At 38.3% G+C, this 16,909-nt stretch overlaps 1 protein-coding gene across 1 annotated transcript in view; it reads left to right on the top strand.

The window, feature by feature from the left end:
• Positions 1 to 2,945: 2,945 nt before the first annotated feature.
• si:dkey-71h2.2 (low density lipoprotein receptor adapter protein 1-B) overlaps positions 2,946 to 16,909 on the top strand; it is a 33,448-nt gene continuing 19,484 nt past the window's right edge. The window contains exons 1-3 of the mRNA XM_053614389.1: positions 2,946 to 3,391; positions 14,103 to 14,245; positions 16,257 to 16,369. Of these exons, the coding sequence (XP_053470364.1) occupies positions 3,307 to 3,391; positions 14,103 to 14,245; positions 16,257 to 16,369 (341 nt within the window). The 5' untranslated portion in view covers positions 2,946 to 3,306. The remainder of the gene's footprint in view (positions 3,392 to 14,102; positions 14,246 to 16,256; positions 16,370 to 16,909) is intronic.

A 16,909-nucleotide genomic window follows, 5' to 3' on the forward strand; every position in this document is an offset into this window, starting at 1 on the left:
AACACAGCACTCCTAGAGGGAGCTAAAGGACATGCCATGTATTGATGCCTGTTTATGCTGATCCCGTAATTTACTTGTGGTGCATAATTTGACACTGATTAATTTATCAAGTACCTGATTGGTACGATATTTTGGGAATAGTCATGAAAAGATCATATTTTGAGCAGAGTGTCAATGATGGCTATATGCAGTCATAATATTTTCCATTAAAACGTCTATACAGATTTAATTGTGGCTTTTAGGTGGTCTGGATGTTAGGCTTGTATTGTAATTGTCGTTTATGGTAAGGTACACAGCACAATTCCAAAGCTTGACATAACTATCACAGTGTTCATCTGTATCCAGCTGGAATTAGATAAACTTTGTAGCCAGTTATTAACAGCTTCAAATTTCACTCTTTAAGCTCTTTTAGGCCTGTATTTCTGCAGATGTTATGAATGAATCAATGATCTTTATTGTCATTGTATACAATGACATACAATGAAATTTGAAGCGCAACTCCTATCGATGTTGATATAACAAGAAAAGAAAAAAGATAAACCAATTTACAGAAAGTGCAAAATCCACATTTAGTGCATGTGTCCTATTGTCCTAGTGCATGTGCATAAAGTCCTGATAGCACATGGGGGTGGGGAGGACTGTCCTGTAGTGGCCTGTGTGTGATACATCAATCATGATGTTTGTGGTTCTACTAAGATAGCGGGAGCAGGCAATATTTTCCAGCAAAGATAGTGAGCAGCCAGTGATTTTTTGGGCTGTGTTAATTATTCTTTGGAGAGCTCTCTTGTCTGCTGCTGTGAAATCAGAATACCACACTGAAATGCAGTACGCCAGCCCGTTCTCGATGGTAGAGCAGTAAAAGGCCACCAGTAGCTTACACTCCAGGTTGTTTTTCCTCAGCACTCTCAGGAAGTGTAGTCGCTGATGTGCCTTTTTGACGATCTCTGAGGTGTTGGCAGACCAAGAGAGGATATATGGGCTCCCAAAGATTTTAAAGTGTCAACCTTTTCCATATGGTCTCCGTTGATGCAGAGTGGGGCCGGGTCTGCACTACGTCTCCTGAAGTCCAGAATGAGCTCTTTTGTTTTATTGGTATTCAGTGTCAGGTTGTTACATGAACACCACACTTCCAGTTTCTGGATCTGTGGCTGATTCATCCCCTCCTGAGATAAGTACAATAACTGCAGTGTCATCCGCAAACTTAATGATGGTGTTGGAGGGATGAGAAGAAGTACAGTCATATGTGTACAAGGAGTAGAGTAGAGGACTCGGCGCACAGCCTTGTGGTGAGCATGATTGTTGAAGAGAGGTAGGGGCCAAGCTTAACAGATTGTGGACGGTGTGTCAGGAAATCCTTTATCCAGGTACAGATGGGAGGAGAAAAGCCCAGTTTAGCTAGTTTGCTTACTAGCATATCTGGGATGATTGTGTTGAACACCGAGCTGTAATATATGGAGAGCATCTTTACATAGGTTCCCTGGAGTTCAAGGTGGCTCAGTGCAGTGTGAAGGATTATGGTGATAGCGTCTTCCGTAGACTTGTTTGCTTTGTACGCAAACTGATGTGGGTTGAAGGTGGAAGGAAGGCTGGATTTGATGTGCTGTGAGACCATTCTCTCAGAGCACTTCATGATTATTTATGTAAGTGCAACAGGTCTGTAGTCATTCAGGCTGTCGATAACTGGCTTTTTTGGAACAGGGATAATGGTAGCTGATTTTAAGCAGACTGGGATGGTGGCTAATGTCAGAGAGATTGAAAATATTCGTGAAGACCCCGGTGGGCTGGTTGGCACAGGCTTTGTGTACCTTACCAGATACACCGTCAGGGCCAGCGGCCTTCCTTGTATATATCTATCTAAGCACCCGTCTCACCTCATGTTCTTGTAGGGTGAGATGGCAGGTGCTGGGGATTGATGGAGGCAGTGGGTTTGTGACGGGCCTTGGGTTATTGTCTGTAAGATGAACTGCAATATTCCTCTTGTAGGCCTCCTGGGTGTGTTTAATGCCTCTATTCAGGTTGGTTCTAGCAGTGTTATACAGGGCCTTATCATCAGACCAGGCCGGTATTATTGGTGTCAGTCATACTGGTTCTCCTGATTTGTTGTTGCCGTAGTATCCAAAGCATGAGCTGTAAAGGCACAGCCCTCTTCTGGAAAGAGACACATGAAAACAGCATGTTTTTGCCTCCATCCAAAAAGAGGTTTACAGCATGGTATAATAAATGATCTGTGGGGTATTTTGAGCTGAAACGTCACAGACACATTCTGGGAACACCTGAGACTTATATTACATCTTGTAAAAAAGGGGCATAATAGGGCTCCTTTAAAGAAGATAACACAACAATAAGGCCAAGGTCATTCCTATGTTCCTAGGATCCATGTTCCCCAGTTCAGTATTCTGTTAACACACATTAAGTCAACTTTTCAAAAGGACCCATTTTCCCAGGGCCCTATTACCTTTTAACGTTAAACACCAAAGGCCCATTTAAATGAATAACCTCATACATTAGTTTATAATCCATCCTTCATCCACACTTAGAATATATGCAAATTATGATCTTGGAAAATGAACTAGTTTGCACATGCTGAACCCTCATTTGTGCTGCTCTAAAAATAGCTGTTAGTCTTTATTCATACAGTTCAACTCCATACATGAACAAGAGTGAAATGTATACACTAAACTGAAGAACATGCCATACTGTAGCCTGTAAAACGTGGCAAACGGTCATAAAATGAACAAAATGTTAAGTATGAACATGTCCCAGCTCTCACTTATTCTGAAGTCTAACTCCAGCTTTAAATCACCACGTGTTCATTATGTGCTATATAAATCTGGGGAACATAGGACCCTGGGAGCATGGACACGCTCCCCTTGACCAGTAACTGGGCCTGTGTTTTGTCAGCTGGAAGCTGGTCAGACCAAACTGGAGCTGAATTTTCAGCAGGCTTAGCCTATTTTTATTTGATTTTTTTAATTCCACCTTTGATTAATATGAACTGTTAGCTATTTTGTCAAACAGTGAAAAATTATTCGGCCAATATCTTTATCGTACAGTTATTTGGGGGATTTTTCAGGATATACACGACTACAGACTAGAATCCTCCCGCATCACGTCGCCGCCTTATCGCGTCATCCTGGAAATAGGCGTTGTTGTGTGCACGCGCACCTTTCCATCCGTATCCAGGCAGCGCACGCGCAGGGACGCATGGCTTGGTCCCACTCCACTGTTCAGAGAGGCGCAGCTCCGTTTAGCGCAGTTTCCTCTGACGCATTTATCACGGAGTAATAATAAACTACACACCTGAGCATGGACGCGTTAAAATCAGCCGGGAGAGCCATAATAAAAAGTCCTGGAGTTCCGCGGCACACATGGGGAACCGCCAAGCACGAAAGTAAGTCTTCAGATGTTTAAGAAACTATATGTATTAACTGGACATCCGAGTCTGTGATGCCTCATGTGATCACTGTATCTTGTATATTCTTGTATATTCAAAACTGAACGTGATAGCCCTTTATGACAGCCTTTGTAAATGTTTAGTACTGCAAGTAATGCAAAATTAACGGGGTTTTTTAAATGCAAATTTAACATTTCACTTATTATTTTGTCTTCTCATTTTATTATGCAAAGCTGATTTGATAGTGGTTCCCATCATTAAAAACTTTCCTTCAATGCCTGTTATTTCTTGGGAATTTAATAATGAGATATTCTTAAACTCATTAGATTCATTAAAGTCACTTAGAATTGTACATCTTTGACCTTGGTTCATCCATTACCTAATGACTGATCTGAGATCATCAGGTCTTTGTGTGTGAATGTGTTCTTGGCTTGGAGAGGAGAAGCAGAATGGTACCCTGTGTATTGTGGAAATCATTTATATAAATAAATCAATATTCAGAAGACCAGATCTATGCCAAATAAGTCGAGCTTTAGTGCAGTATTGCAGCTGGAGAGATGAGCATACACACACAGTATACCTCCACACATCTGTACCCACCAAGACAGGTGAACCGTTTATATACTGGTTGCATGGACAGGTATAAGCTCACAACCGCTCACTAAAACACACACACACACATGCACACCAAAGTCCACTTATACACACAAATGGCAGTTAGTTACCAGCTTAATACAAATCCACAGGAAATCCTTAATACAAATTTCACACAACTGATTATTGTATGTAGTGCAAATGATTAATTATTGAGCATCACTTAACTCTTATGCAGATAAATGCATTTTGTAGTTCCACACAATGTAAAGAGCTAGCTTAGGAAAGGGACTGTGTGTGATACAGAGTGATATTATGTGTTTTTGTGATACAGTGAGCTGGTGACATGTTGCCTGCTGTCCAAAACAGTCACATTAATGTGTCCGCTACGAGTCATTCTCTCATAGGAAATGCATATGTCCTGGGTGACACGGGGATTATTTTCTAAGAGACACATTGGAAAACTTGGACCTAAAATGAATTCCACTTTCACAGGATTTAATTTGGAATGATTTGCTAGGGTAACAAACAACTGTCACACAGTCTGTTTAATTGCTGTCGGTACAGGTTACATTGCTATACAGGGAGTCTCTTAACTGCTCGTTAGCTTACAGGTATTTAGCGGATAAACTCTTAAGGGCATGTTTGTTGCACTACACAGACCTCTGGCAGTCTTTAAAAATTTAATTGGGTCATAACATTACACCATTCTGAATGTGTGAAGCAAAAAATAAAACAATATAAAAACAATACTGCTGTTCATCCTCTCTGTTGTGCCCAAGCAAGGAAACCACCTCTATACATAGAGCAGCTTTAGCTTGTCTGATATATAACAGGGAAATAAAAGGCAGTGTGCTAGCATATGTGCACCATCTCCAAACTGTCACTTTTGACAGCTGAATGATCAAACTCAGGAATGTCAGTTTTGACAGCAGATGATGAAACCTAGTCCCTCCAAGTCAAGAGCTGGTTGTCATCTGCAGTCGGCTTACAGAAGCTGAGCGGATGCTGAGGGAATAACCTGAAAACCTCAATTCAACAGTTTAAATATCTGCATAGAAATCATGAATATACAAACTCCAGCCATGAGTCAGAACTGAACATGGCACCAGTTTTTCCACCCCAACTTAATAATTGCAGCTAGTGCTTATTGCCTTCGCAAACTTCAAAGCTGTGAAGTCCAGTGCCAAGAGAGAATATGAAAGCTGAACGTATCCTCCTGGTGCTCCTGATGGCGCTCATCTGTCGAGGTCATGGAGCTGGCATACAGTATGCAGTAATGAAGGGGCATGAGCTCCTGGAGAAGAGCTTCTGTCCCTTCTGATTGTATCATGGAATTGTGAGTGACCTTCAGAGGTTAATTTAACTGACATGCACGGTAGAAAAAACAGAGTTTGTTTAATATAACTTCATTTACAGTTGAGGTCATAAGCTTACATACACCTTGCAGAATCTGCAAAATGTAAGATCATAAACATTGCATTTAGTTTTTTATTAAGTACTGCCTTGAATAAACTATTTCACATAGCTATAGTACATATAGTATAGGGGATGAACAGGATGATTGGTGTAAATATATATTATTTTTGTCTTCTGGGAAACATGCAAATATATTATGCCGTTTCTGAAGGGCAGTACTAAATGAAAAAAAACAAGATCTTTAAACAAAATAATAACAAATTATGTTATTAATGTAAACTTATGACCGCAACAGTATGTAGCTATTAAATCCTTAACCAAAATAAAAAATGTTCTGCTGTGTGAAATCACACACTAAATATTTATGTATCATTTAACCCAAAATAATATTGAAAGTATAACTAGTGTAAGTATTAAATTAGTGTTAGAGGAGGAGTTACAGTTGATTTATTTATGTTTTCTTATTGCTAGCCTGCTACATCATATTACTAAGAGGTGATATAGTGGGTGACTGTGAATAGGGTGAAGGAGATTTTTTGGCTTTTATGAGGCAGAGGTTGACACACTGTTGTGTGGTCAGAGGCAGTTTTGAGTTTTGATGGTAATCGTATTAATCATGAACATGTGACTCACTAGTACTTTGTTAGTTCTAGGCAGAATGATACAGAATTGCATTCGGGACATATGAAATCACTCTGTGTTTTCTTTTCTTGGTTCCAGGTCCCCAAGTCTTGCTCACGCCAGCATGTCTGCTCTTGTACATTTGTATTTATAAGCTGAAGTTGTCCCTTGGCACCCCTAATATTGTCCTTGAAAGCTGAATGTGGCTGAATCATTTGAGGCTCTGGGAAGACAGGAGAGTCTGTACTAGATGGCAGATTTACAGAGTCGTCATGCATTTACAGTCCTGTAAAACTGTGACCAGCCCTGGATTTGCACATTTTAGTGTTTTCCTGCTCTAACACATCTACTCCAACTCAGTTATATGACTATTTTTTATGTGATATTATTAAAAGCACTTGTGTTGTTGGTTTAATACTCTGATGGAATGTGAATCTTTCTCTATAAGAACAGTACTGCACCTGTATGGACCTTTTTCCGCACTTCCTTGTTGACAGATACAGAAGCATAAGTAGTAGCGTTTCAATATGTCTGGTGAGATAATGCACAATGGTGGATCAGTGCAGTGTCTCTTAATGCACAAATAATTAAAGCAAACATTCATAATTGAGCTTTCACTTCTTTTCCACCAATATAGATGCAAAAGTTCTAACTTGCTTTTTACTGATGACCTTTTGATCCAAAATAGACCTCTAATAGATGGGTTAGTTTTGCTGTCACTCATTCATTTCAGTTCCCAATCAATGTTCAAAGTGACAACAGGAATGCTACTCTTCATTACAGGATATGACAACACAGTGGTTGTGAAAAAGATGCATTCAATTAGGCTTTTTAAAACTTCAAACAAAGTACAGATGTAGGCACTCTGTGGATTTCAACCCTGTACTCTTACAAAAAATATGAACATAAGAAGGAAAGTAACAATTCTGCCATCTGTTTGATAGACTTTCTTTTTATTCTTTGCCTTTTGTCACAATATTTTTTTTTCTCTCACATCAAGGTGTTCCTCTGAAACATAAATATTAGTAGTAGTATTCTATTTTTTCTTTTTCCCTCCTTATTTCTTTCTCATCTGTTTTTTCTCTTTCTCCATCTGGGCTATTATGGTTTTGTTCTAGTGGCTGGAGCCATCGGGGACCCCCTGCAATTTATCCCCTGCAGGCAGCGTATAAAAGAAGAAAATAGGATTCCGGAGATAATCACAGTGGGATACCCATATCTGCCAAACACACAGACATTAAACCAAGGCAAAGCTTCATGAAGATTAGACCCATTAGACTCAGGCTGTGAGATTAGAAACAAGCCAAAGACAACTTAATAGGGAGAGGTGCCACTCACTTTAAAGTCAAAAGTTCATATTTAACTAGATTTGTATTTCCTCAAGTTGATACACAATGATTGAAAGAAAGAATGAATGAAAGAAAGAAAGTAAGAGTAGTTGAAGGACAAATGAAGAAAACAGAAGGAAGTGGAAAATAACTAAGCAGTGGGGGTTGAATGGAGGGGGAAAAAAGAGAAATTAAGGAACAGTAATGGAGAATTTATGGGAGAGACAAAAAATGTGAGAAAAGAAGAAAAATAAAATAAGGGAATGGAAAAGAGAAACCAGTAGAAGAGAAACATAAATGGATACAAGATGGAAACAGAGTGTGAGGAAAATGAGAGATAAAAAGAGAGAAGAAAAAAAAACCAAAGATAAGCAAAAGATAGAAGAAGAAATATGGAAAGAAAGAAAAAAGAGAAGGAGACAAGATCGAAGAGAAGCAGATCCTACTGCAAATCTTTGATGGACCTAAATGTGAATTGACGTTCAGATTCCTGTTGTTTTCTTAGAATCCAGCAATTTCCAATAGCATGTAGCTTAAAATATTCAGAAAAAAGAGAGAGCTGAGTACAAAGTTTGAATAAGACTTGAAACTTTAATGACTTGTTATAATGTGAACCATACTTGAAGCCACAAAACTCATACAAACTCATATTTTGTCAAAACAATAAGATACTTAAAGAGAAAAAGAATGTATGTTCACGTAGGTGAGATTAGTCCTATATGAAAATCTTAAAAATGATGGTTTCAGGTAATGGACCTTAATGGAAATTGACTTTGCATCAGATTCCTGTAGATTTCCATTAGGAACCTCTGATGGCTGAACTGAAGTGTGTGCTGATGTTTCAGCACAATGGACAGTGACCGGCTCTACTGGATTGATTTCTCTTCTTTTATCATGTTTTCTTCAGTACTTCTGAGGGAGGTTGCTGAGAGAGAATCCATTATCTAACGTGTGCCAATATTCTACTCAGTCAACTGATGGTGCTTGTTAAATATTTTATGCAAATCTCCCTCAGTCAGATCTTACAGCATTGTGGAGTTGCGTGAAGGAGTCGAGTGAATTATGCACTCCAAAATAAATCATTCAGATTTCATTGTGCTTCAGTGCTGCAGCTGCTTTGTTTAAAAGGAGGACCCTTTAAGCCTTTCCTTTCTTTACTGTTCAGGACAGCTGTCAGAGACATATAGCACAACCCTGCCCGTTTTTCTCCTTTTCATTTTCTCAACTTGTCTTCTTTGCTCAGGTATGATGGGCTCAGCCTCCTCTCTCTTTGAAGATGCACCCTACTGTGAAAGCAGTCTTTTGATTCCTACCCTCCATTAGTTCAAGCAGTGGCTGTCCTTTGGACGGTTGAAGGTCTACATTCTCCACCCCTTCCTTTTTTGTCTCGGTTTCTTTTATTCTCTGACTTGCTTTTATAAGGAGAAGCCTTTATCATACTCAGGAAGCTCAAAGTGAAGCTCAAACTTTACTTATACCATCAAATACTGCATGCAGAAGACAAACATTAAACCGAAAGGTGGAATTTAAATAAAATAAAATAAAAATCTGGCCTCTAAAATACTTACATTGTAGTTCAAAAGAAGGTCTATCACTTTTTACCTCTTAATTATCTGCATTACGAAAGGCCCAGGAAATGTTTTATTGAATCTGTCTTTCATTTGCTTTTAAAAATAGTCATTTTTAAAAGGGGTTAAATGTTTGAATATAGCCTTCTTCTGTTGCTAAGTGGGGATCTATAGTGAGCAATTCCAGCATTATGGAGTTGACATTTGCAGTCAAAATATAAATATAAAATATAAATTCTCAGAGAATGTATTTATCAGTATATTTTCCTAAACCCCTGAGGATAGAATCCAGACTTCAGAAAAATATCAGTCTACACATTTTCTGTTTTAGATGAGGGACATATACCTGCATTACGGAAGTGACCAAAAAAGGACACGCCTTTTTGGGAGACAGCATACTTTGTACGAATTCTGTTAATTAAAATGCACAAACCAGAAGTAATAATACAAACCGAATGGAGAAGAGTTGGCTTTCCACAGAACATGAAATATTTATTTTATTTTAATATTCGTTTTCGCATTTATGATTAAAAACCATTGTTAAGGACGTGACAGTCAACACTTTACACTGAAAAATGTTAACAGAGATCTCTAGTGGGTATTTAAACCACGAAACCTCTGAGACATCAGTATGGTAAGGCCCAGGCAATGTTTCATTGCACCTGTCTTTCCTTTAAATTGCTTTTACAAATAATAATCTTTACAAACGATAAGTGATTCTGAATACAGTATATCCTTGTGTAGCTAAGTGGTGATTTACACTGTTGACCATAGCCACATCAGTGATACTGGCTGCTAAGGAGGCAACTTTAGTTAAGTGTAGACATGTAGTGCTTTGATTTGTGATTTAAGAACATTGCTGTACTTTATTTAGGCCTGTGGTGCTACTGTGTTGTGCTGCAATGGTCATGGATAAATAACAGTTCAAACTACACTGTATGCCCAAAGGTTTGTGGCCACCTGACCATAATACTAATATGTTCTTGTTGAACATCCCATTCCAGATTTAGGCCCCCTGTCCTGGTATAATAATGTCTACTCTTCTGTGAAGGCTTTCCACTAGATGTTGGAGCATGTAGGGATTTGCTCATTCAGCCACAACAGCTGAGGGCTCTTGTCAGGGCTCTGTGCAGGCCACGGGAGTTCTTCCACTCCAACCTTGGCAAACCATGTCTTCATGGACCTCACTTTGTACACCTGGACAATGGTATGTTGGAACAGGTTTGGGCTTCTTAGTTCCAGTGAAGGGAAATTGTAATGCTACAGCATACAACGACATTCTGTACATTTGTGTACTTTCAAGTTTGTGGCAACAGTTTGGGGAAGAGACACGTATAGCATGGTTGTGATGGTCATGTGTCCACATACTTTTGGCCATATAGCAGACTTTCTGTCTGCGAGGTCAGATTAAGCGTCACTATGAGCCAGGTGCAGTTTGTATGGTATTACTGCAGAGTTTTATTGCAGTCTATCTTACCATATAGTACTATGGCACTGGAAAATAAGTTCACTGGCAATACAACAATCCTAAATTCACCCGTGGGGTGGGTAATTTGTGCCTGTCACTTTTTCACATACAAGTAGCCAGTTGTAATATGATATCAAAGAGCTAAATGACTATTTATTGTTCTGACTCTTAAAATCTGGGTACTTGAGTTTCCTAAACATTAGGGATGGTTGATGACACTCAAAATGTACTAACAAACCATTTATGCTTGTTGATGCTTGATGTGCATTATATTCACTGGGTTACTAAATCAAACAGAAAGACTAATTAAGGATTTTGAAAAAACTCCTTTCATCGGCTAGAGTCTTATTTTCCCAGTGATAGGATAAATCTTTTATTTCTGTTCAATAATTGCACTTGTGCAATCATCTAGCATAATCACAGGCCTCCTGCAGGTATGAGTTAATTGAAAGTGTAAGAAATTAATTGGAATTTGAAATGAATTCAAATATAATAGCCGTCTACCCCTAAAGTATATTATCTGCATGCAATGAAATTGCGTTCTGGCTCTGGCATGACTCTGTGGATAGTTGTATTGATATGAGGTCTGGGAAATCGGATCACTGAATCTCTGATTGAACAAAGCTAAGAACATTTGGGTGAGAGGTGAGGAAATCCCATCTGTTCTCCTTCCGAAACTGGTGAAGGAACAAAGGCCTGGTCCTGGAAATTCCTACAGAATTTGGGTCCAGCATTAATGCAATACACTTGCTTCTGAATTTGGAGGGAAGTTAGATCTTCAGGAACATGGCTGGTGATCAGTAGTCTGAACTGACATATTGTACTTTAGCATTTTCTAGTACCAGGCACAAAATAAGAGAATTGATGAGATAGAGGTTGGCTGTTTGAAAACATTTGGTCTCCATTTACACCATTTCAGAATACGATTCCATTTTTACATTTACATGTACTCATTTGTCTAATGCTTCAAAGTGACTTACAATTGAGACTAGGTACAACTGAGAATTTGAGGGATTAAGATTGATCAAATGGCAGCTTGATGCTGGGATTTGAACATACAGTATGATCGTCCAATCAGTAGTCCAATGCCTTAACCTATGAGTTAACTCTACCCTAGTTGCATAATACAAAATTGGAAACTACCCTTCCTCGTGGTAAGGGAGTTAAATTGGTGTAATGTTTGTATCATATTTATACACATCTACATTTAAGTGCTTGTTTCCCATTTGGACGCCTAATATAATCTAATCAGTTCTTACAGGAATTGTCAACTCTAGCACATAATTGCATTTGTTGCTAAGCAGCAAAGCATGGTCAGTTTACTTGGGACAGCAGAATGCACAGACCAAAGAAGGGTGTAGAAGAAGAAGACCATTCAAAGAAGACCCTGCTTTGGTCTGTGCATTCTGCTGTCCCAAGTTAACTGATCTGACAGAGAGATGGAGCATATTAACCAAAAAAATGTTCAGTATATCAGGCTCAGTCTGTTTCTTTCCCTTTGCCATAGTCTCATAATGTCACCAGCATTCAACCCTTACTGAAGGGCTAATCACTCTGAGTTATTGATATCATTTCACTTGCACATGATAGAGGCTTGAGTTACTAAAATTAAATCAGTTTTGCCAATCAACTTGCTGCCCCCCATTTCCACCTTACTAAAGCCTCTTTATGTCCTATTTTCAGTGATGTCCTAGATACATTATTTAGAGATTTTAAATATCAGGGGATAGACACTTATTAGGTTTTTAGATTGTGGATTCGAAAACTTTTAGCATATTATTTGTTTCTTTTTTTAAACATATATTTTCCCTATGTGTTTCCTATACATTGAAATCTGAATTATATTGTGGTTCTGCTACTAAAATTGTGAATATTGGCAATGAAAATTCAGCCCCTGGCCATTTCACATCTGAGATGTTGGTTGCTAAGGGCAACAGTTTCATGGCTATTTGCAAATCTAAGTGTATTCCTTAAGCAAATCTGTCAGCATAAAAGATCCATCATTAGATCTGTGATGAGAATCACTGTTGCTTTCGAGTGCAAATGAGACCATCGAGCATTGTGAACTGTGGCAGTGACTAAATAAAAATGAGTAATCACTACTCAGATGTTTTTAAACGTCTTATTCATTTATCTGAATTAAGTTATGAGAACTCATTTACTGAACGTTGTTTGAAGAACTCATTTTTGTTGTTACTTCTTTTGTGTGTGAAATTTTAAGTACAACTCTCATGATTCAAGTTTTAATTACTCAAATAATATTAGTTGAAACCTAGACCTTGGCATGTTCTTTCACCTAACCTCAATTCAGTTAGTTAACAAATCGTGAGCAATGTAGGCCAGAGGTATTCAGTTAAAATGTGTAAATAAAAGTCCAATTTCATAAAATTCCTGCCCTCTTAAGGACTTGATAAGCGAGCATTATGACTGAAGGGTGACATCAGGTTACCTTTAAGGCTTGATTAATAATGATTAGTAAATGGCCAATAATCAAATAATACATGCGGCACTGTTGTGCAGGGGGAAGTGTTGCCTCCTTACAGCTCCCTGCTGCTCTTTATGCTATACTGCTTACAGTTCCACTATAGCAAATCAGCTTGCACCACCACATTTGTCTAATACAGACACAAGTATTCTTACAGTATGTCTCCTCCTTTGTAATCGTGCTTCATGTTTCAGCAAATTAGAGCTCTCTCTCTCTCTCTCTCTCTCTCTCTCTCTCTCTCACACACACACACACACCAACCAACCCAGATTCTCTTAAACCTCACTTTTCTCCTAATGCAGTCTACAGCAACCTTCTGTCTAGGCCAGTTCAAATCCCATTACTGTCTTTCTGATCTGTTACTGTCATTTACCCTCACTCAGTTCTTACAAACACATTGCCACAGACCAAGATTAGGAAAGGGTTTTGAAGTGTTAGTTGCTTCTGGGAGTAATTAATGGCCTGGAGCATCAACATGGACCTGTTGTGGATTTGTCAGGAGTTCATTTCTGGAGACTGGTCTAAGTGAGATAGTGCCCCTCTAGCTGCGAGGAAGAGTAATTTAAGGGTTCTCCATGCTTTTTCTGTAGCAGTGTTTTCTTGGCCCAGATTTTCCATGAGTGAGCATTTTGGGTTGTAGTGCAGACAACGTACAGGCAATGGTGGCTGAAAATAGAAATGGCTTACATGTCTGGTATAACTTTGGTTTATAATTGTTTTGGCCAGCCAGTCGTCTCACTTTTCTCAGGACCACAGCACTTTTGGAATGATATGGCAGTGGATAATTAACTTCCAACAGAGCAGTGATGGGAAGTATCATTTCATACTGCAAACAGCTGGTGCAGGCTGGCAGAGACAGATAGACACAACACGTCTCTATCAGAGCAACACAAAAATATACTCAAGCATTATTACAGGCAGACACTTTACTGCTATCTGCATGCTACTGTGCACATGCACAATATATACATTCCTTTATCACCACATGGCTGTTTCCTACACTTAGAAATCAGTCCACTAGCATGGATTCTCTATTTAAAGCTTGCCAAGTGACACAAAACCCCCATTTCTCCCCATTACACTCACAGTAAAACTACACCTAAATGGAACATATAATTAAACATTTGTTTAACTGATTAGGGACTTCAGTCTTTAGAGCCAAGAACTCTTGGTACTTTGTGCATTACACAAATTAGTTTGTAATTTTCACTCATTGTTTTTGTAGAGCTTCCAGAGAACTGGACGGACACTAAGGAGACCCTGCTGGAGGGAATGGTGTTCAATGTGAAGTACCTGGGCATGACGTTGGTGGGTCAGCCTAAAGGAGAGGAAATGGCTGCTGCAGCCATCCACAGGATTGTCTCAATGGTTAGTTTCCATCAATGAGTGAAGCTTATATATCCAGATGTCGTTTAAATTTGTACTTAAGAAAACCTGAATGGAAATGTAAGTTATCAGCTTTGTTCGAATTGTTGATCTTAAGAGGAGATGCTAAAAAAATTATTTAACCAATGACGGAGTACAAAACAGTAGTAACTAGGTGCAACAATTATTAAGACTTTAAACATATATTAAACAGTTTTAGATATCAAGCCATTTCTAAAAATGACATTTATTTTTCCTTTCTAAATAGCAAGGTACTTTCATTAGAACCACATGTTAAATATTACGTGAAGTAAATGAGAACTTCTAATAATACCAATTTCTTATTACACTATAAAGCTAATATACTGTATAGCCATCAGTAATGTTCAGTTATGTGTCTTAAACATTGAAGTGTAATTAATTTTCTCTTAATAGTGGTGACAAATTTGTTGTTAATTACTTTGCAGCATTAGTTTGCAGCAGTATCTCAGAATCGTATTGTTCAGATTTCATCAATGTCAAAGACTATTTGCTAGTATTTCTGTGAACTCCAGAAACACAATCTCACTCACACCTCTGTTGAACAGTACAGGATTTTGCAGAGTTCTTTTGTGATTGTTGCAGCCAAAAATGCTTGATTTTGCTGCAGTTTGTTTTTCAAAATTTGTGATGCAATTTGGAGTTTTTTGTGCATTTTTTTTGCGGAAAACTCTGAATTGGCGAAATTGCAGTTGCACGAAATGGTTTTGCACGGTCTTTCGCAGTGACGTTTGTTGGTAAATAAGATTTTGGAGCTGTAGTCATGTTCGACACGTTAATCGAAGAGGGGTTTGGCTAAATGCATGTTGTGATGATGTCGCATGACGTGTTTTGGCCCAAATCTGCAGATAATCTGCGGTAATTTTGAAAAATTGCAAGCTCCTTTGAATATCACTTGATTTTGCATGAAGATATAAAATTACAACACTGCCGTCTTCTTTTACTGACGTTCAGTTACGTAGTGACAAACGGCTGCAAGTGGAGAATTATTCGGGGCTAAAGAAAAATTTTTTGGGACAAAATGTTATTTTAAAAACGCATTTGACTTAATATTATTTTCTTAACAATAAATTTGTAATGCAAGCAATGTAATTTTATTGATATCAGTAACTGTAATCAAATTACACACATTTAAAATGCAATGCGTTACATTACTGCGTTATCAGAAAAAGTCATTAGATTACAGTTACACCCAACTCTGACTGAGAGGGTCTGTGGATTTTATGTTACACTTAAAGATGTCCCTGCCTACAAATTTGAGTCCCTGAGTCCTGCTGTAGTTAAAAGCAGAACTAAAGCTTAATGGTACAAGTTACCATTTTAAAGCTTACCTGAATATGAGGTTAGGATAGCATTGATCCATTTTAGAAGGAAAACCAGACAAGAATGTGTGTTCCTCAGTTGTGTCCCTCTTCCCATGGAGACACACCTTCTGAATGGGATTACATTACTTATTTAGAGCGGGATTCAGGACTAAGCAGAATGCATGCCAGAAGCAGATTTGTTTTCTCAGTGTGGTACAGCTGAATCCATGTCACAGAAAGACATTTTTTATGTCAAACAGACTCATGCTGCTAAGATCTGACTCCCAGAGATTACACACTGGCTCGAGTCTAGCTGCTAGCTAGTTTTTCCATTCCCGCACATTGACTGTTGTCTCATGGGCATAGTAAAGGCCCTCCAGATATAGTTTGCCTGATTTCCTCATTTTCTTTTGTCCTTGAGAAAATTCTCTCTATCTCTGTGCATTGAAACACACACTCCTTCCCCTATGCTCTATGGTACTGTTAGCGCTTGTGTATCTCAATAAACTGTTCCAGTGGGTTTTTAATTAGCTCACTTAAGCTTCTTACCGGCAGATTTGTACATACAAGTGAGGTGTTTTTGCTTAACTGAATTTGACAATCAAAAGATAACGCAACATATAATGTACTTATATATTCAGGCATTAGATTTGTTTCTCTGACTTTTACAGGCTCGATCCAGTGCAAAGAAATTTCGGAAGGTCACCCTCACCGTTTCCCCAAAAGGGATCATCATTACAGACACAGAGTCCAGCGATCTCATAGAGAACGTGTCTATTTACAGGTAGTAATGTATCGTTTCTTATAAGGGACCCTGTTGTAAACACCATGTTACATTTTAGAAACTAACAATACAAGAAATAGACAGCTCCAACCTGTTACAGTGGTTTTGAAAGGAAGTTGTTCAGTGTACTGATTTGCAGCACTTGCAAGTTTAAAAAAAGGAATTTATATGCTAGATAATTTATTCGAAGCTCGTCCTGGTTCTTCCGTGATTAATCATTGTGTTGTGTTCGAGTCAAGCTTCCGTCTATGATGTTTCTGGTCAAAATTGACTGTGCCCTTTTTAAACTTTTTATGAAGCATTTTAAAAATATGAATGATCACATTGTTACATTACACCCATTCTCATTAATTATTACAAGGTTTGCATTGCTTTTTGGAATTTGTATGTTTTATGTTTGATTGGTTTGGGGTACTGTAGTACAGAGACAAGAGATAAACCTTGCTGAGTAATTATCAAAGACTGATATTATTAATAAAGCTATTATACTTTATTATAGCTATTACACTTTATTATACTTTAGCTATTATACTTGCTTTT

The sequence above is a fragment of the Ictalurus furcatus genome, chromosome 25, assembly GCF_023375685.1.
Source record: "Ictalurus furcatus strain D&B chromosome 25, Billie_1.0, whole genome shotgun sequence".
Taxonomy (NCBI): Eukaryota; Metazoa; Chordata; class Actinopteri; order Siluriformes; family Ictaluridae; genus Ictalurus; species Ictalurus furcatus.